This window comes from Gavia stellata, chromosome 5 (genome assembly GCF_030936135.1).
Source record: "Gavia stellata isolate bGavSte3 chromosome 5, bGavSte3.hap2, whole genome shotgun sequence".
Classification (NCBI taxonomy): domain Eukaryota; kingdom Metazoa; phylum Chordata; class Aves; order Gaviiformes; family Gaviidae; genus Gavia; species Gavia stellata.
The window spans coordinates 57726491-57748425 of NC_082598.1; the positions used below are offsets into that span (position 1 = coordinate 57726491).

The following is a 21935-nucleotide window of genomic DNA, read 5'->3' on the forward strand; positions in this document are numbered from 1 at the left end:
TGGTGAGTGATCTCCCTATGTCCTTATCTCGACCTACGAGCCTTTTCCTCATATTTTCTCTCCCCTGTCCAGCTGAGGAAGGGGAGTGAGTGAGAAGCTGTGTGGTGATTAGTCCGGCTGGGCTTAAACCACGACAGCCAGAAAAGTAGATTTAATATGCTCTAACCAGAAAAAAAACCAATAAAGTAGATCTGATCATATCTCTGTAGACTGAAGTTTGCAACTGTTTGAACCTGGTATATAAATTGACTATCGTCCAGCTGAAGGTTACCAACAAGGAGAATCAAGCAGCAGTGCCTGATTTCTTTCATATTTCTAGGTCATTACAACTCAAAATAAATTGGTTCGTGTAACTAAACTAAAAAAATAAGTTACTAATACTTCTAGAAACAACTACTCATACAAGACATGCCAGGCATGGTTTAGTCCATGGATGGCGGGCGGGTGGGGCAGGAATGGGAGGAAGTCACTGTAAATTTAATCTCCAGGCTTGGGATAAACTAATGAACACTCTAGCAGACATTATTTATGAAATTACAAAGGTTCAACTGTTATCTCTAGTAAGTGACCAAAAAACCCACAGATGCTGTGATTTCTCTCAAGAAAAGAGGAAGAAAGTATTTTGAGACACATTCTGTAACCAGTACAGGTATTTCAACCATATCTACTTCCGCTGGGCAGCAGATTAGACTGTCTTTCAACTTCAGCAATGAGACAACTGAACACACAATACCTTATTTATTTCCAAGGTTAACAGAGACTCAGCATCAGTTTTGGCCAACTGTAGCTTGTTTTCTGGCACATAAAGCTCTTTGACCTCGTAAGAGGCATCCACTGGTACAATGTCCTGTATAGAAGGAATAAACAGAACTTAATGTTTGCTCAGAATGCTTCTTGGACACTGAACATATGGTCAAGAAGTAAAATTCTCATGTTGCACTACTTTGTAGCAAGACTTTGTTCATTAAGCAATTTTTACTCATTTAAAAGCCAGCACTGTTCCAAGATTATGATATATTGCTAGCCAAGCTGCTGGCTTGAGTAACTAAAGTGAAACGTTCTGACAAGAGATTTTTTTCTAAACTTTAAGTACCCCAAATAACACTTACCTAGTAAATATTTAACTATGGAATTAAGTTTTTATGACTTATTAATGCCTACATTATCTACAGCAGAAAGGAAGACTTTATGCTTTTATACTTGCCAAGGAAGTAAAAAAAGTTTTAGAGACTGAGCGTTTATAAATTTAAGTCATTCACTGTACAACATACATTACAAGTGGTAACATGGAGATAAAAAGAAAGTCTCTTTCTCAACTGGAAGTGATTAATACAGAAGTACAAATTAAATGTACTACCTACAGCTAATGACATAACACCAGTGTCCTAATCTATATACTAACATATATATGCACAATGAACTGAAAACTAGTTTTATAACCAGCATACCACAGAGTATCAATTTCTTATTTGAAAAAAATTCCATTTTCCTCCATGCATTTCAAACAAGACATTCTCACTCCACAATGCTCAAGACCTTAAACTTCTCAAACTTCTCATAAGATATGAATGTAAGGATAAAAACATAATTTTAAAAAAAAGGGAGAAGGTCATCATGACGAAACTTCAAGAGGATGGTGTTAAAAGTCAAGACCCAGTCAAATGTTCCAGTGATAGTCAGTAGCAAAAAAAAAAAAAAAAAAATCAGTGAAAAGCTTCTGACAGTTCTTTTTAAAACAGATTTTTCAGAGTTTTGAAAACTTTTGTAAATTAATGCTTTCTTTTTTGAGGAAAAAAGCTCACCCTTTTCAGCAAAGTATATACAGACCCATAAAAAGAATAAAGAAGTTATCTTTATTTTTTCAGTAAATGCAGCACAGAGTAAACAGGTATGCCTGTAGGAAACACAAAGTTTGCCCAAGCATTTTAAAGCATTTATCAGACATTAGGCACTACCTCCATGGAAAGTAAAGCAAAGGGAGTGGGATGATAAAAGCAAGCAGGAGATAAAATGACTGCAGGAGTAAAAAGATGTGGTGAGTCTCGCTGGCTGTTACATGATTTGTATCTCCAAAGACAAATAAAAGGAAAACAAATTAAACTAGCACTTATAAATTGTGTTTTGTAAGGAAAAGCTCAGACCATTACATATCAGACATCATTTGGGAAGCTGATTTTATTAGACAGTAAGTTAGGCAAAACCTGCCTTCTATTTTCTCTGCCTGAGCAGCAGCATTACAGCCTAGGAGAGCTGCAGCAGACTCCTACCACAGCAGTAAGCCCAGAATCAAATAAAGGTATTGCCTGCTGTAAAGAACAGCAGGCCTTATAAGCAAAGTATAATGACTGAGTACACATTATGCTGCCTCACAGAAGATTCCCCTCTAGAATGGTCATGAACTAGGGTCCAATGTCCTAATTTTAAAAACCATCAAAAGCTTAAAATAAATGTGCCTATTAAAAAGGTCTCTTCAAATATTATCCTGGTTTTAGTGTCCCACTAATGAGCAAAACAATGGAGAAAAAGGTTTCACAATGCAGTTTCTGTCAACAACCTACCTCATCATAAGGATGTAAACAGCTTGAAGACTTCTAGCAACACCGAGTCAGACATTTAGAGAATTTGTAGGATTAGTAAACCTAGACTCCCTTGCAGACATAAAAATGGTATTTAAAACATCTTAGATTTAAAAAAAAAAAAAAGAAAAAACCCAACAGCAGCAAGAGGAGTCCACAGGTCTTTAAACGGTATGAATTTTAGGAAAACGCTAGGCTAGCAAGCCATCTAGTGACCACTTCAAGGTAGTAACTTTACTCAAAATTCATTCTACCGAAGGACAAGTTACACATTATTCCTCAACATTTATTATTTCTCAATGCAGTCATATAAATAACAGCAAAATAATAAAAAAAATAAACTAGATGCTTTATGGGAATGTGCCTCCTCAGACTGCGGTGCTAGGTTCTTTGCTGATGCTGTCTAACATCCCCAACAGTCTGTAAAGAAAGGGCCTTCGGGCAAGTTTCCAGTAGATGGGCATTCACAAGTGACATCCAATTTACATTACTGAATGACTAGTCTTATAAGTTTACATTAATTGAGGTGTGAGGCCACTGAATTATTTATACATGGAAAAAACAAACAGAAGTATTTGCCTGACTATAATAATCACTGAAGTTTTGGTACCTACAGTTTTTGCAGGAAAGTTTGTCAGTACTTTAAGTACAGGGAAAACTGGCAAGTGCAATGACAGCCATGATCTTAACAGAGACAGGTATGATTTTCTGGACTGAGGGCCTCTTCTCTGCCCGTCAGCTGCGTTCTATCACATGTTAAATTCACTTGAGCCATGGAAGCACTCTTCCTCTTGTGCCAACAAGAGGAATTTCTGACCCCAGCCATTCACTGCTGTTTCTCTCAAATGTGTAAAGACACCTTTTACACATTTTTTTTGGTCAAAATAAGTCCTGTTTAGCTTATATAGTACATCTATATCAACCTAAATCATTTTGACCGAAAACATCTAGCAAATACTCATACAAACCTATCAATTAGCAGATCTAACTGGATGATTGTTCACTAACCGGAGTCTCTGCAATTAACTAGACTGGCTCTGAACCAAAACCTTGTCTGTCCCTTTTCCCAGAATACAGAAGTTAAAAACAAGAAAAGAAAGCAGAAGAAATAAGTAACAAAAACACCACCATCACAATATTTAATGATTACAAAATTCAACGTAACTGAAGCTTGTTCTTTAATAATAACTCCAAAATTATACATGCTTTTTTACCAATCTGAGCTACTGAAATCTATTTCTATAACATTCAGCAGTATATTTTCAGTAGAAAACCACTACAACCAAAGTACATATACCTCACAAACAGAAAATCCATAACTTAAAATACTGAAGGTTCTGCTTGCTTTCCTAAGCATGACAAGAAATCAATGTTTTATTGACGTGGGAATTACAGAAGTTAATACGGAGATGTTTTTTTAAAATTATGCTTAAAAGTTTATACTTGGTTTCTGCTCACGCTGGCTTACATCTTTACTGTTGTCTGTTTAAATCTTCACTGTAACGGTATAAAACTAATAGTATAGTCTTGCATACCCTTTACAGAGAGCATGTTTTCCCCCCTCCCCCCAGCTTCTCACACAAAATAGCTATTAGCCTAATCACAGAATCACAAAGGGGCCTCTGGAGGTCATCTAGTCCAGCCTCCTGCTCAAAACTGGTCCCAATACAGCAGGATGCTCAGGAACTTGGCTAATCAAGTTTTTATTATCTCCAGGGATGGAGCATCCACAAACTCTCAGGGCAATTTGTTCTAATATTTGATCATCTTTCTAGTGAAAGGTTTTTTCCCCGCCTACATCTAGTTTGAATTTCCCATGTTTCATCTCATGCCTGTTACCCCTCATCCTTCATCAGTCTTCATCAGTCTTCTCTATACCCTCCCCTTGGGGTGGTAGAAACAGCAACCAGACCTCCTTTAGCCTTCTCTTCTCCAAGCTGAAGACGACCAGTTCCCCTCACCCTCTCCTTGTATGGTGACACGCTCCAGCCCCTGACCATCTTGGTGGCCTTCCACTCAACTCACTCTAGTACATCGATGTCTGTCTTCTACTGGGTGAGGGAGAAGGGCACAAACCTGGACATAGTATCTGGATAAGGTCTCACAAGTGCCACATAAAACAGCAGAATTGCTTCTCTCGACCTGCTGGCTATGCTCTTGCTGTTACAGTACAGTATGCAGTTGGCCGCATTTGCTGCATGGGCACATGCTTTCATAATGCTGAACAATTTATTTTGGTTCTCTTGTATCCTCCTCATGTCTTAGGAAGAGATACTTCGTTTAGTTATCAAAGAGGTGAGTTACTCCACACAAATGTCAGCATATATCAAAGTTAAAAGATAGGTATGCTGCAAGTTAATGTCACTGTACCATATTTCATACAAATGCTTACTTCTAGCATTAGAAACCATTTATAAAATCCCCATGGTCTGCACTTTGTCTTATGAATCCTGGTTAGTCCCACCCAATCACCTTTTGCTGTAGGTGCTTGGTTTGAACCCTGCGTGCAAACAAATAACAGTTGTATTCATACAAATTTTCTGCTGAGATGATTTTGAAAGCAGGAGGAGACAGGAAACAAAGTTTCTTGTAAAATAATGATTCAGTACCCAGCTAGCAGATGGGTATAATCAGTTGTGTCAAATATACTCTACTGAGTGCCTAATTTACAGTCAAATAATGAAAAAGTAGGCTGAAGACCTGTAACGCCTGCTCTACACGAATGTTACAGATACTGAAAATACGAAGCTCCCATGTTTGCAAGTTTCTCAATGAAAAAAAGAATACTGGAAGATGTTTTGGAGCCTGCTGTAATTCACATCGATGACGAAGGTTATCATGCAGAGTATTCTTTGTTATCAATTCTTTCATAAGTGAATGAGGAACTAGACAAGATTGAGAACTTTGCTCCAGAGAGAATCATTGTGCTGTTACAGTGACAGCTGCAGTATTATTTAAGGTTAAAAAAAAAACCAAAACCAAAACAAAACCACACAGATGTACAGAACAGCAGAATCCATTTCTACATATTTTCCAAGAACCACCAGCCTCAAGCTTCACATCTTAAAAAGACAGACTGACCTTATAAACCACAACAAAGAACAACTCCTAACTTCTACTTTGCTCCAAATTCTTACCGCTCTAAAATACAGAATTTGAATACAATTGCAGGGAATTGTGTGAATATAGCTAGGAAACCAGTACTATAAAATACCATGAGGACCACCTTCCCAAATACAAGTATAATGCTAAGCTTAGATAAGAACTTAGCTGTAACTGTTGCGGGATGGGTGGGAGATGGAAGAAGGGACAGAAAGTTTATACATACACTCACAGCAGATTGATCTAAACAGTAGTAGAAGCACATAATCAGATTCCAGTTTCGGGGTTGATATTGGCAGGGCTGCCATAAGTTGATGTCCCTAAGAATGGGACTTTCATACAAAGGTAGTTACAAGTTTAAAGTTACCTACTGGAAATGCAACTCTTTCCTTGTACACTTTTGCACTTTCTTAACAATAAAGATGGCATTCCTGAGCTATGACTTCTTCAGAAAATATTTTCCAAAATAAATATTGAACTTATTCTATTGTAAGGAAATACAAACTCTGTGCAATGTGCTAGATCAGCTGTATTTGTTGACAGGAAAAACATGAATGAAAACAATAAAATCTTTATAGCCAAACACCTACACTAGGCTTGTCTGACTTTATTGGAAAATATCAGCAGATTGAAAGCCAAATTTATCAAGCTCAAAAGCCACACAAGCCTTTCTGACTGAAAAAAAGTGTGCAAGCACTGATTTGTATAGTACTGAAAGCAGTTGGGGTTAAAAAAAAAAAAGGAACTTTTCATATGACTCAGACTCAGTAGTTTTAGGAGATACTCATCAGTACCTTGCATTGTAGGTCCTTAAAAAGAACTTTGAAGTATCTACTGCATTTACATGCAAAGAAACCAGATCAGGTGACTCTCAAAACCAAGTTATACCACACAAGAACTTTCCAGATTCAACAGCTGCTTATTACTCCTATTTCTGTGTGGCTACCTCCCTTTTTCTTCCATAAAGGATTGAACATGTTTTTGGGAAAGACCTGATAAATTTGTTTCAGAGTTCTTTTCAAACATTATGAAAAATTCTAAGAACCAAATAATTCCACTACCTATAAAAGAGCAATGTTTCAAATTCTTGTTTAATATATATGTGTGTATATCTGTCTATCTCAACATTTATACAGTTCCACCTGTCTTCTCTTTACTGCCATTATTGTCTGAATTAGCATAAAAAAAGTCTTTGAAATTCAAGGATTACCAATACTTTGAGCAGACTTCTTCCCAAAGTTTTTCACAGCTATTGAAACAGAACAAACATCCCAAATTATTTTTAATGCTGCTGTCCTATGGTCTTTTTCTTTACTAATCACAATGGATTATTAAAAGAAGAACATAGACACAGCTTGCTCCAACTGAAGGAAACCTACAGAAATTATATTCTCAAGATATCACTGTATTAGTATGGCCTGAGAACACGACACGCCTGTTCAGCCATGCCTTGGTTTCATTGTCTCTCATTAAAGTAAGCAACCATTAAGATATCTTGGCATTCATGATACTGCTGTCTACAAAAGAAAGAAAAGTGCTAAAATGTGCCTTAAGCAAAGGACAGAGGAAAGCTGACTGGGCCAGGAGCCAGCATTCAGCACTGTGTACCAAGTGTACTAATGCAAGACTTTGGGGATCACTATCTTCGCACACGTGACACTGGTTTCTACAATTATGAAACGTACCAAATTGTGCTTCTGAGCAGGAGGCACAGGGCCTCCCACAGTCAGGAACTGCCACCTCTTATCGGTAGGACTCCTACACAGTTCGCTGCTTTTTTTCTTCCAAAAAATACTCAGATGAGCATTAGGGTAAAAGTCTAGAATTCTGCTGTGGTTTTCTGCCCTGTCTTATCTCCTGAGCAACCTTGAGCAAGCAGTGATTTATTAACCGAGTTTTCTTGAAAATTTAGATGCAAGAGACTAAATCTCTCTAGAGCTGTACTGGCACAGAGGGTGAAAATTAACTCCATGCTGGCTACATGATGAGGTCTTTTGCTTGTACCAGCTTCCACACTTGGTAGAGCTTTACTCAAGCTACTGCCTACACCCTAAATTTCCAGAACATCCACTTCACAAAAAAACATGAATAATCAACTGCTAGAGTATCTAAATTAAAACAATCATCTGAAATGCCATCCCACTACCCACTGACTATAGATAAGAATGTAAGGAGACATTTCTTCCACATGAAGATTGGCACATTCTGGGGGTATGGTTTCAAGAGGTAAAGCGATCTCATGGCTGCCTTCACTTTTAGTGAGTTTCGGGGTTTTGTTTTCTGTGGGTGGTTTGTTGGGATTTTTTTGTTTGTTTCTTTGTGGGGATTTTTTGTTTGGTTTTGGTTTTTTTTTTTAGGTTGGGTAATGAGCTGAATCCACTTATCAGACAACAGGAGGAGGCCAGGCGGCTTCAAAAGGGATGGTGTAGGTTGCAGGCATGAACAAAGAAAGATCTCTACCATTTCAGAAGCTATGAACCATTAACTCAACTCAGCCACATCAAGAAAATCAGCTTCCTGAACTGTCATTACACAATTGCAGGACCACTTTTACTAGTGCAAGAAAAATGGTGGCAACAAGGGAAACCAGACACAACCACAGCAGCCCCTGTTTAAGCCAGTTCAAATTACTGTGTAAGTGCATCCCTGCCTCTTCACATCTGCAGTATATATTAATTTGCATGCTATAGAGACAAAGTAAAAAATTTCAGACTTTTACAAATGCTAGCAGCCAATTTTAAAGTCAGCATTCATCATTGGTTCTGTAATAACTGAAACAGCCTTCTCTCCCTTCCAGTTATCCGTTATGATAATACTAATTCTCCACTTGTCCAAATCTTACTTCACTTAGAGATCAATGTTGTTGCAATGTTTAGGTTTAAAAAGGAAACACACAATAGGACAAGTTTAAAAGCTAGAATTTACAGATGTATTAGCCTTTAACTCCTAAAAACTGTCTCTGCTTTTCCCAGCACATACATTCAGATTGCAAGCACAAATGCTTTGAAAAAAAGTTACTACGATATATCTGCATTTCCACTCACCCTCTCTTGAAGAAGTTCCACAACTTGTTGTATACAATCATTCACATCACAGGAATCAGTTTTCAGCACAAGCTCTGGGGCTTCCGGTTTTTCATACTCAGAGTCAATCCCAGTAAAACCTACAGAACGCAAGACAAAATTCTTAAGTGACTTTTTCCAAAAGATGACTCCATTTTAAAATTGTTCAGACAGTTTTCTAGATATAAACCAACACCACAGGCAAGAGCACAGAGTTTTACCTTCCTTAATACTGGATTTCTTAGGGAAATCAAGAGGGTTTTTTTCTTTTCCAGACCATCAGCTAATCCTACTACGTGACTGCATCCAACTTAAGCATTCTGCAGCACATACACAGCACATTTTTGTTGGTGAAGTTATTTGATTTATACTGTGAATAAAGTAAGGAGCACTGGCAGAGGAACCGTGCACATCAACCCAGAGTTAGTCATCCATCAGCTGTCCTTCACTATTAGCTGTGATTGTTGGTTTGGGGTTTTGTTTTTTTCTTTTTTTTTTTTTTTAAAAAACACAAAGCATGATGTTGAATGATCATTGTATTTATAAATTTACACTCATGCCATCAAGCGGTACTCTGAAGAGTAAGGAATTCCAACACCTATTACAGTAGTTTAGCTAATACACCCATCTTAAGATAGCTGTTAATGTAAGGTAGATGTGTGTGCTTATTGTCGTTATAACTATTGTCACAGACTGTACAAGCTACCAGCGATATTTGTTCTGGCCTACGTAGCTAGCAATCTGCTTTGAAACAGGAGATTCTGACTAGCCATGCATAAACAAGAAGGAAAAAAAATCAAGCCCAAAGGCAAAGCATGTGAGCACTACAAGTCAGATCTGCAGCAGCAGTATCAGCTGGGCTACAGCAGCTGACCATCTGCATTCTTTACAATTGCAAATGCAAACATTAAACTCGAGTTTTTCACTTCAGACATAAATACTCTCAAAATTAGTAGTTTAATTCCCCATTCAAGAAAAAGATCAACTGCTGCAGTATACCACGTGATAAAGAAAGGCCAGTATCTGCTCCAAAAACTGTATACTTTGTAAGTATCAATTACTGGAGCAGTGGGAATAGGGAGCAAAGGAAGTGTCCCGTTGCCATTGCCAGAGAAAAAGATGATAACAGTTGCTGACATTCCCTGTCAACAGGCAAATTAAATTAATTTTCATCCTTCACATATCAGATGGGTCATAAGATACAGCCACTGCTAGACCCACTTGTGGCTCACTCAGGCACTCTACACCTCACTACCACTTCTAAACTAACAGAATTCCATTATGGGGCTTGTAAAATTAACAAAATATTAAGGAAGTTCTACAGCACAAATAAGGATCCTGTACAGAACTATATCTTTGTATCGTGCCATCTCAAGCCATCTTGCTTGGATTCTGAGCAAACCTTAGTTCAGCCTTATTTATTCCTGGTCTTCACATGATGTATTTGTTAGTACTGGAAGTATCAAGCAACCAGTTATGTAGAATGTCTTAGATTTCTTGAATTTTATATCAGTTTTGATTAATGGTGAGTTCATCATTACAGCATCTGCACACTCAGCCCCTGAAAGTGATTACTTTAAGAACTGCTTTGCTTCTTCATACAGGTAAAAAGTGCTATCGTCAACCTCTGCAAACTATAATATAAGACAGAGCAAAGAAGCACTTGAAACAATACTTGCAATGAATGATCACATATTTAAGCTTTTTCATTGCAGGCTGTACTTAAATCTTGACCTGAGGCTGGGGATAGGAAATCATTGTCATGGGCACTAGCATAGAACCCTAATTTCAAAATAAAAGTTAGTCTCTTCAGAAGTGTTCTTAATGGTCTTTACACAAAGATGGTGATCATGCTTTACTTTTTGGAAGTTACTAACTCTTACTAATGCAATTCTTTACAGACTTTAGAGAGAATCAGGCTCTATTTTAACTAGTCAATGGACACACAAAGGAGATAGACTAATCCTCAACCGTAAGAGCTTGCAATAGAAACCATGTCATCTGCTCAAGGTTTTTTGATGTGAGGATAGCCAGTTTTGCCCTTCTACCCTCCTGCGCATCTAACTAGTCAGTTGCATGAGCTAGAAGTCGATCCCAGTTTTCTGCTTGGTCCTGTCCCCAGTCGATGCCGCTTTTAAGGGTGGTAGCTTGAGCACATCCACTTATGTAGAGTCAAATTACACCAATGTTTCACTTATGTAGAAAGGATGTGACTACATTAAGGTTCACCTTTAATTTCTCCAGCCCTGGCTTTCTTATAGAGTCCTTTAACGTCTCTCTGCTCACAGACATGCAATGGAGCATCCACAAATACTTCAAAAAAAGGCAAACTCGCCCCTTCATGAATTCGTCTGGCATTATTACGATCCTGAAAGAAAACAGAAAAAACCCTAAAAGATTGCACCCACATATTGTTAATTGTCTTTCTGCTTTCAAAGTTCATTTTAAAGAAGCTGATAGTAAAATGTAAACAAGTTTGCGAAGTTTTAAAAAAGAAACATGAGTTGATCAACTGATGACCTGCAAGCTACATCAGTTTGGCTACAGTTCATCACATGGTAAAAGCTGACATGAAGATCTGAGATATTTTACATTAACCTGATTTATAAAAAAACCACACAAACCCAGGCATAGAATGCAGAATTTTCTATACCTGCCCCTATCTTAGGAGTTACATCCCCAATAGTTACATCTGCCTAGCTCACTAAAGTCAGAGGAGGTATTAATTACCTGCTGCTCCTGATAGGACCACCTTTCTCTCCAGAGCACCAGATTTCTCCACATTCGTTAATCTGACAAGACTTGTATACTCCAAACATTATTTTATTTGTATGGCTTGCCAAGCATTGAAACAATTGGTGAATTTCATTTAGAGAACAAAAAAACTTTCAAGAAAGCCACTAAAACCATCTCTTACTAAATATGGTTATTTTTCCTCATATCTAAAGACTTGTTTTACTGCAGGATCTTGAGTTCCCCAAATTATTATCAGAAGAACTGTTTGTACCACTATAACTGAAGAAATAACACCTTCTCATGCTGTGAAACATCTGAGCTACAGCCCCTGGGTCATTCTTCAAGATACTTGGTGTTCACACATCCTTTTTGTCTCTCCCACTCGTGTTCTCATACACAGACGAAAAAAGTCTTTACAAAACAATGTGAACATGGATTTAGGTTAATTTTCAGTACTATCTAATGTCATGTTTTATACACAGCGTGAAATAAAGTAAAGAGAACTACGGGTAATTAAACATTTTTCCCTTCGGCCACTTGGTAGAATACAGCTCATACCATTCATTCACTGAAGGAAAAGTTGCTTTTAAAAACAATTGAACTGAGTCTTCAGGTTAAGTGTATACCTAGTCTTCATATTTATAAAGTACTGAAATCTACATAGATCAAACAAGGTATTATAATTTTAAGACTCTTTCTTGGAGTATCATTTAGGTTTGTTCCTAATATTAGATTAATAATTCTGCCTAACAGACTCAAGGACAGTTCCCATGATAGGACTAATGTAAATATAAAAAAAGTTTAAGATTAATGTTTCTGAAATTTGAGTAATCATCCCTAGAAAGCACAAATGTCATAAAAAACAAGCAAGCATTTGATTCTGGCTAAGTTCAGCAAGGAATTCCTATAACTAAAATTCTGAGTGACGTTTTGGATTTTGTGTTTTCCCTTTATCTAGAGGGTTTTCACATTTACCTGAGTATAAGGAGAGATGAAACTAGTAATGCACACCAAACCAGCATCTGCAAACAGTTTAGCAACCTCAGCAATACGACGGACATTTTCTTCTCTATCTTCTGGTGTGAAGCCCAGGTTCTTATTAAGGCCTTGGCGAATATTGTCACCATCCAATGTGTAGCACGGAATGCCATGGCATACTAGGTACTCCTCCAGTGCCATGCTCACTGTAGTCTTCCCAGCACCAGACAGACCTAGAATATTCAGTAATAATACAAATATACATTATAAGCATAGAAACAAGTTAGGGCAAATTGTAGTACATGTACCACTGCTAGTACGAAAAACCCAAACTGACAGGCATCAGCAGCAATGCGTTTCGGAGATGCCTACCGGCAATATAAGCCAAGTGCCTTTTACACAGACAATAGGTATAGGGAGAGTAAGGCACAGTTAAGTGTGAAGTTAGAAACAGATAAAACAGTTTGGCCTTGAGAGCTGCTGCCGCTTATAGAGGTGGTGCACATTCCCCCGTACTGCTGCTGGCAGTTGTTACTACCTGAGCAAACTAAATTCAGAAAACCAACACAGACTTAAGGTGTTACATTTACATCAGAAGAGGAAGATCTCACACTGAAGTGAATTGCAGTCAACAAAAGACATGGGATGAGACCAAAGCACACTCTGTTCTTACCCTTTGCAGAACAACAGCACTGAATTAGACACCACAGACACAAAACTCACTCAACTCAGGACTCACACGCAGCTCCACTAACCTGAGTGTGTTAGCCACAAGCAGAGACAATTTTAATATTAAACTTTGGTCCAGTGCAGAATCTTCAGTAACAAACCTTTAAACAATTGAGAAGTCTTGCTGTCACTAACAAGTCTACTGTTTGCTTTAAGTTGGAAATGTATTTAAATAAACTCCTGAAATCTAGTCTGGAAGGTTATCTGGAGCACATGCTTCAGCTTATACAGAGCAATCAATTCCTAAATAGGATACAAACTCAAATCTTCATAAGATGACATTAATCCTTTGAGTAAGAAAAAAAACATAAGGGTAGTGGTAGTCTAAAAAAAAAAATAGCACTAGTAAGTGAAGAAAAATGTTTTAATCTTTATTAGTGGTGATTCAGAGAATCACCACTTTCTTTCAGAGAAAGAAAGAAAAAAAAAAAAATCAAACAAAACTGCAGGTTGGTATTACTTCCAAGACCTTTACAGCAAAGGATGACAATCATGCTAACAAATATGTTCTAAGAAAACACAAAGCGCAAAGGAAACCTTGACACCTCCAATAGTTTAGGGTAATTTAAAGAGGAGTCATTGCATTGGTTCCTCCTTCACCCAGTTTAATATCCAGAAGATGCAGAGCAGTCTACTGAAAACATAAGAATATATGTATCCCAGGACAAGTCCTACATAAGAACTTAAGCCAAAACCCCTCTCTCAAGAAAAGCCCCTGCATCCATCCCACAGATTTCAGTACGGTTTGGCTCACGCTTAAAACTCTCAAAAAAATTGCAGAGTGTGAATAATGACCTATCATCATCTATAAAAATTATCTACTTTTTTTTTTGGACAACTCAAGTTTCTTGTGTCAATGCTTACCTGCCTACTTTGAAAAGAGCAACAGCTATACATGATGAAGCTGAACATTATAACTTAGGCCAGGACCAGCTTCCAAAAGGGGCGGTCCTGTTCTCTTGCCCTCCCCTCTCTCCACTTGCACCATCCTACCTCTATTAGTCCACCACCTCTGATGCCCCTCAGTCAACTCAGTTTGCTAGCGTGTGTGTAGGCTGTGATAAGTTCACTGATTGTTTAGCAAGTTGAATCAGCTCAAGGTTAGACTGGGCAAGCACAACAGCTTGTGCAAGACAAGAGAAGGAAAGCAAGGCTGGAAACAAAACAACCACCTTTTAGCAGTAATTAAGTACATCCCCATCCTAGAAAATAAGCATGGCACTCCAAACTAAGATTTCAGCAACTTCATCATTTACTTCTCATCGATGCAGTCTTTGACTTGCAATTTTTGTCCCCACATCTACCTTGCTATTCACTCAAATGCTCTAGCTTTTCACACATCATTTGGTCTCCAACGTGTAATGAAATGCAAAAGTTAAGGTTATATAACAATGAATTTTAAAAACAGCTTTTGAGCTGACAAGTCTTTAAAATAATATGCAATTTTGAGAGCGTAAGTTATTTTACACATTAAAGTAATACTTTTCCGTATTTTTGATACATTTCTCAGGGTTTTGTTTTTTTTTTTTTATTAGGACCCTCTGACTCGACAGCACAAGACATTCATTCAAGTTTAGCTTTCAAATAAATCTTAGCTTAAAAATGAAAAGTGATCTCTGAAATAACTTCCCGTACACTCCCACCCCGTGAGTGTTGGTGAGGTGAGAGAATCTTGAAGCAAGTATACCACCATTTCAGCTTTTATTCTAAAACCTAGCAGAGTTTTGAAGACTCATATTTGCACAGTTCTAGAATGGGTAGTATTGCTTGCTTCAATACCTACAGTCCATTTCACTACCTAACACTAGTGCTCAAACATCTTCAATAACCTAGCTTCCCCAACACACCCTTCTTAATACCTTATGGCCTTCCTACTTTTCTGTATTCTACCACCACCCTTACTCCTCCTGAAAAAAAAAGGAAATTGGGCATTAAGCTTACATTTGTTTAAAAAGAATGATGACTGGAAAATATTGCTCTGTAGATAACTGAGAAAACATTTTTATCATGACCTTTTTCAAAGGGATATTAATGAATGACCAGGAGAAACAAAAAGGCAGCATACCAGATCATTCAAGCATTGAGACAGAGGCTGGAGGTACGTGACAGAAGTAGGGAGAGAAAGGGCTCCGTTCTTTTATCAAAGAAACATGACAGAAAGCTACTGTATCAAATCTGTTCGGAATGGCTCTCGGCAATTTGTTATCAAATTTGTTATACTGCTTTACCTTTCACACACGTTCATCAACAATAGTGGAAATACACTTTACTTGGTGTAGTAAGTTTCTATAATACTCTGTGAAGACCTTTTGTATTGCAATACAGTGCCCTAAATGGTTTACAAACTAATTAAATAAGAGATTTTGTTATATTTATTTTTCATTTTCAGTTTTAACTGAAAAAAACTCCAAACGAAATATGATAAAGCTTCCAGGAACTTTGAAAGACAGAGCAAAAAAATGCCCTCACAGTTATGAAACAAAGCTGCCTTCCAGAATTTACTTATCCCCGCTTTTAACAATCAAAACAATTCACTGAAAAAACCATGGTGCTGATTTCAAAAATAACTCCCTGTATGCATTGCCTCAACATGCAATTGCTGTCCAAAGGCATAGGTTTATGTTGAAATGTTATTTCAACCCAAGGAGACAAGAACATTCCAAAGAGAAGAGACCTTTACAGAAAAGATTCAGAAACACAGACTCTAAAAAAAAAAAAACGAAAAGGTTAGGTTTCATTTGTTAATAGGTAAAATGGACAGTAAGGAGTGCCAGAATTGGTTAAAACACAAAAAAACCCATACACTGCAGAACTCAACTGGAATTCAACAGCAGACAGTGCCAAATAAACAATGCTCCTAGAGCACTGAATAAAATACATTCTCAAGTTACTATCTGTCCCAGAGCGATTTCTTGCTAGTCAACCTAAAAATAGTAATAAAATTGCATCAAGGTCTTGGACTCCACATTCAACTTAGCTGTAGCTCCTTTTAATTTATGCAAAGCAGCTTTTCAGAAGAGTAACCAAAACAAAAGGATCCTCAGAAATCCATGACTGTACCTGTTAACCAGACTGTGCATCCACGAAAACCACTTCTTGTTCCTACCACCTGGCCCCTCTTATTCCTGCTGACATGATGAGCTTGGTAGGTAACATTGGTTGCCCTCTGCATTCCCTGTAAAAGAAGTTGTTGATTAGGTCTTTAGCTTCTGAAAGGGTGAGCTGGCAAAGCATACCAAAACTTATTCACAGGCACAAAGACAGACTTGGAGACAGACCAATGGAAGTAAAAACAACACCCAATCCATCAGCTGCAGCATTGATCAAAGGACACAAAGAAAATTAGAAAAGCCACCCATAACAAACCACATCCCTTGTGTTCCTTCTGTGAAACGTGGGATTGCCAGGTTAGTCAACTACTTCTTTCAAATACAATTGTTTAAGAAAAGTCAACTATAAAAATAGAGATGAACTGCTAGACTTGACTTCTATTCAAGTCATTTCCATCTAAAGAAGATCAATTGGATTCTCTCTCTCCCTCTCTCTGAGCTAAAGGTTTCCGTCATAAAACAGCCAAACATTGGCTCATTTTTAACTCTTAAGAGGCCTTTTCATTGCAAACTATGCATGTCTGGTCCAACTTTCAGTTCAGCAGACACAACCCCAAACGATTCTGCCTTTACCTATGGTATCTTCAGTCTCCAGATTTGAGGCAGTTATCATATATTCTGAGTGTTTAAAGAAAGTACCATTTCTAAGTGACTTATTCAAGAATTTAGTTAAAAAGATGGGATTTTTGTAATATAATTTTAATTAAAACAAAGCTGGTTACAGACTTTCTTAAAACTATTTATCCATCATAATAAGCTGCTGTATGAATATCTTAAGATGACACTGCTGCCAAACATATTTCACAATCTACAGCGAGGGAACCCACAGGAAGATCAGCCTCAGCATTCCCTTAAGCTTTAATGGTATCTAGTTTTACGAACTTTGTTCATAAAAGATCAAGACCTTAGATAACCAGACAGAGAATGAGCACTCAAACAGGGGGGGGGTGGGAGGGATTAGTGGTATGTGTAAGGCTGCTTTGACTTCTCTTGCTGACAAACATATTGCAAGATATCTGCACTATCTTCTCTTTCATCATTGTATCAGTGCTAGCTGGAAAGGAAAACACTTATGACATTTATTAAAAAAGAAAGAAGGGAGGATATTCATCTACAGAGTACTAGCAGAGAGCTGTGCATAGTTTTAGAGAGACACCACAAAGCGGGGTTAACAGAAAAATGGTATCTACTTGTGGCTTCAAGAACTGCTGCTACATGCTTCTGTAGAAAAACACTTCAAAACTTTATCTATAACTTAATTGGAAGTTATGAATTTGTGTCATTATATGTCCCCACTTTTATACACAGCTGGGCTCATAGTTAATACAAACAGAATCGAGGTAGGAACAGATGTTCAAGTTTTTAAATACAACAGCTCTGTAGTTCAGTGGTGATGGTCCAGCATCCAAAATTAGATGAAGACTGAACACCAACCCATAAGAAACCACCACCTGCAAACAGGTTATAACTATACAAAATGAAGTTATACTTGCCGATCGTGTTATCTTCAAGTAATTTATCTCCTAAAACAAAGGTGTTTTGTACACAAAGTCAGTGCAATACAGCTAACTAAAACCAGAAGTCAAAGAGTCAAAAAAAAAATCAAAAAGCCTTTCTTCTTATAGTAGAAACAATTACGCACTACATAAAATTGGAGATCTCGGCCAGCAAATGCATAAATTGTGGAATTTAAAGCAACAAAAAGAATTGAAAGAAAAAAGAAAGATATACTGTGCATGATGAACGTACACAGCAATTCAAACTAATACATAAACAGCAACATTTTTTCTCATTAATTCCAGTTGTACTGTGTTGTACCAGGCACTGGATAAACAGAAGACAGTCTCAAAGCACAGCTCCCATGCCACTGTCTCAGTAAGCTCTTTTACATTAAAACATAAAAAACACACATGCTTTGCTTTTGACTCCAGGTAATGAGTCTATTATCAGACTCAAATACTTTGGAGGTCAAATGTCTTATCCAAGGAGACTTCTTCCAGTCCGTATTCAGTAAGTTACAGCATTTTTCTTTGTTTTCCAGAATTAGCAAAGTGGCAATGCAACTGATTAGGGTATTGCACTAGGCTTACAAAACACACGAAACCCTGAGGAAGCAGGCAAGAGAGATTCTTAAAATGATGAAAAAGACACAACTTTAAAAAATAAAAAACAAAAAAGTATCAGGTAACGAATTAGCAGTGATGACAGATCACAGCAGCAAGAAAGCAAACAGACTGCTACAGTAGAAGGCACACAAGTGCAACAGAGCAGCCGGAAAGCACAGCGGTGGATCAATAATCTACCTGTTCTTCAGAAGCAGGCATCTAAGACTAAAGGTTGAAGTGTCCAAGCAGTCTGCGTGCATTCAAAGAACACACGCATCCCCAGCAGCCCCACCTTGTGTTTATGTGCACATGCACATGAACAAGACAGCTGAGTAAGACTCCTGGACAAAGTAGTAGCAAAATCCTCCTTATCTTCCAAGAGAAAACAGCTTGTTATGGACGCGCTCTAAAGAGTTAATAATTTAGCAAGTCATTCTCTCTTGCCGAAAAAAAACCCCCAACCTAGTAAGGTTTCCTAATCATGTCCACTTTGCTACTAGATGATTCACTACCACTACTGAGCAACAAAAGCTGAACATTGCATCCTCAACAACCTAAGTTTTTAATGACTATCCCCGATATATACACTTACTACAGATATCGATGTGGCACAGAAAAACACTCAGTAGCAGAAGTCAGTGTCTCACAGTGCTTGTGCTCTTAAATTATTTAGTCAATCTTCAAATGCCTGTACATAAAATTTGATGAGTATCAATTGATGAAATTAAATGGCCACCCAAAATGGTAGCAGAAATAATAACAGTCATTTTCTTTTACACTGTATCAAAGCCCCGCTCACCTTGGAGATCCGTATTATCAATGTTAAAAGAAACGAAACATAAGAAAACTACTAACAGAAAAACTCAATGTGATGAGCAAGTACTCTTTAGAAAAAGCTATTTTAAACTTCTTAGCCTAATTACATTCACTATAATAGTTGCTACTGAAAGGACACACTACATTTTTGTGAGGGGGCTAATGAAAAAAAGGGCGTTAATCTCAAAGGTCTATTTATCTGCCTTTTTTACAACCATCGGAAACTTCCTCTCTGACCTGCCCACAAAAATATTTTTTCCACTCCATTTTACACATTAAGTGCTCCCGCACTACTATTACGAACACTACATTTTAATATTTTCCCTGCTACTCACCCGTTAAATAGAAATAATGCTTCAGTCCACTGTGTTTCATTGTAACAGTAATGTCAGCTGAGAAGGCCCACATACCCTTCCTTTCTTCTCTCCCACTATGCTAGTTTGTTTCTTATGTGAAATGTGAAGTGCCATAATAGGGTAAGATCTTTGTACCGAAGATAAAAAAATTGGAGTATGAAAGTACCAAGCCTTTCACAGATGTGCAATGAAAAGCTGTAATGGTAAGAGAGCAAGGAAGGATGACTCCGCAGCTTACTTTTTTTGGCATAAGGTAAACTTTTGGCTTTGCAGGTAGTTGTCCAGGGAAAGGAATACACACATCTAAGAACTATGGGAACAGAAGAAAGAAAGAAGATGGGGACCAAAAGGAAATACTAACTCTGTTGCTTTCTCTATGTAAAGATTTGCTGAGATAGACTTGACCCATATTTTTTTTCTTATCTTATTCTTGATGCTTTGCCTAGTTGCAACTATAATTTTTTTTTGCCAAAGCTAAATCAGACCATCAGTGCCAAGCACCTTTGATGTAAGAACTCCTATCAGGCATCCAGATGAAGAAGAGCAAACCCAAGTTGAAACACCAAGATCAAAAGCACAAAGAAAAGATTATTGCTTAATTGTTTCATAGTTAACAGACAGACCACAACACTGGCATAAACTGAATTTATTCTTCATTACTTCAGAGCAACAATGAAACATTGCGCTTCTAGAGTCACTTTACATCAAATTTTAACTTTTCTCAAAGCAAGACCTCTGGGGTAGGAAGTAAGGCTTTCAACAGCAAGCAGAGACTCCCCAAGCTACAGCACCAACTTGAGACAGTGTTGAGGTTGGAAGCACCAGGAGAGAACTGTGTGAAGAACAGGCATGGTTTCTATACAAACCATATGTACTCAAGAAGCTGTGACTAATTGCATATTCTTCTGCTCTAAGATGAGAGCGTTGATTCCCCAAGCTAACAACTCCCATAAGCTAACAATAGCAACACATCCAGCATCACCTCTGAAATGTAGTCTTATCTTTAATGCCTTTCCCATTTCCCAATCATCTCAGGTATTTTCTAGGCCATTTGCTAACTTGCTCACCATGTGCCTCTTATAAGCCAGGGATACCCCAATAAAAACACATTTTTATGACATTTGTTCTTCAGCACTTATAACTCAAGCAGATGATAGGTTTCTTTTTCCCTCCAAACTGCTCTTCTCAACAGCCAAACAGCAACTCAAGCAGACTGAACATTGCCCGTTTTCTTTGGCTCCATACATACACAAGCAAGAAGAACATAGTTCCAACATTAATATTAGACTACCATGGACGCTAAAACAACGGCACTTCACCTGAGAGTCTGTTTGTTCGCATATTTAGATGAGGTTTCAGGACCTGTTCACCAAGAGATCTGCCAGGAATGCCTTCCAATAGCTACTTTGTCAAATTCTGGTTTGAAAATGTGTGCTTTGATTTGGACAACTGTGCGTAGGAAAGAAGGATAAACCCAGAAATTATATCTGAACAATAAGACGTTTTACAGTCATTAAAAAACTAACAATTCACCAATCCATATTCTGCCATAGCCTACGGCATTACATTTTCTCCCACTTAAAACAAAAATTCTTACTTTTATCCTCACAACTGCCCTCCAGAACACAGTTTGTCGCAGCGATACTGATACAATAAGGCATCTCAGCACCTTTGGATGCAGCACCACCCAACCTGCCAAACGCATGCTCTCCTGCCACTTACACAGACTTGCTCATCTTTGCCAGATGTTCTAATGCTGGGACAGTTTCAAAAAAAAAAAATCACAGCAGCAGAAAGCTGTCAGAATCTTCTATGGTACTGTGGAAACAAGCAACTCAGCGATAACCGTACTCTAAGGAATGTATCTTCACTTGCCACCTGCTGCAGTAACAGCATGACCAAAAGCAGAGACAGCTTATTCACCAGCGCTGGAGTGGAGTCATTGGCTGGCATCAGAGGGCATGGGCAAAAACGAAGCCAGAAATACTTCTGCTGAATATGCTCTCAGGAACAAGAATTGGAGCAGGTTCTCGTTAGGAATTACCTGCAAAATGATGCAACACCTCAGTCGCGTCAGGAATTCAAGCTACACTAAAGAAAGCGTTCCACAAGTCTTCCTACCAAGCTAGTGTCATGGCAGGATCTGCAGCTATGTTGCGTGCTGCTCTGTAACTTGGAGTTTGCTGTGGTCGGAGGGGGGCTTGGCGAGGGGATTTCCACAGACAGAGGTGTATTTTGAATAGTGCTGGATGCCCACAGAAAGTTTGGAAGCCAAGGCTCTGCCTCTCTACTAAGGGCTGCCGATTCCATCGGCGTATAATAGGTCACTTTGACTTTGCTCTCAGCTGATCAGACGCAGAGCCAG

The 21935-nt window shown here is 38.0% G+C and overlaps 1 protein-coding gene across 2 annotated transcripts in view; it reads right to left on the reverse strand.

The window, feature by feature from the left end:
• The window catches only part of PAPSS1 (3'-phosphoadenosine 5'-phosphosulfate synthase 1), a 47148-nt gene that overhangs the window by 23746 nt on the left and 1467 nt on the right, over positions 1–21935 (reverse strand). For both annotated transcript variants that reach the window (XM_059817571.1, XM_059817572.1), the window contains exons 2-6: positions 16244–16358; positions 12452–12687; positions 10970–11108; positions 8723–8841; positions 734–847 (exon numbers count right to left, since the gene is read on the reverse strand). In XM_059817571.1, the coding sequence (XP_059673554.1) occupies positions 734–847; positions 8723–8841; positions 10970–11108; positions 12452–12687; positions 16244–16358 (723 nt within the window). The remainder of the gene's footprint in view (positions 1–733; positions 848–8722; positions 8842–10969; positions 11109–12451; positions 12688–16243; positions 16359–21935) is intronic.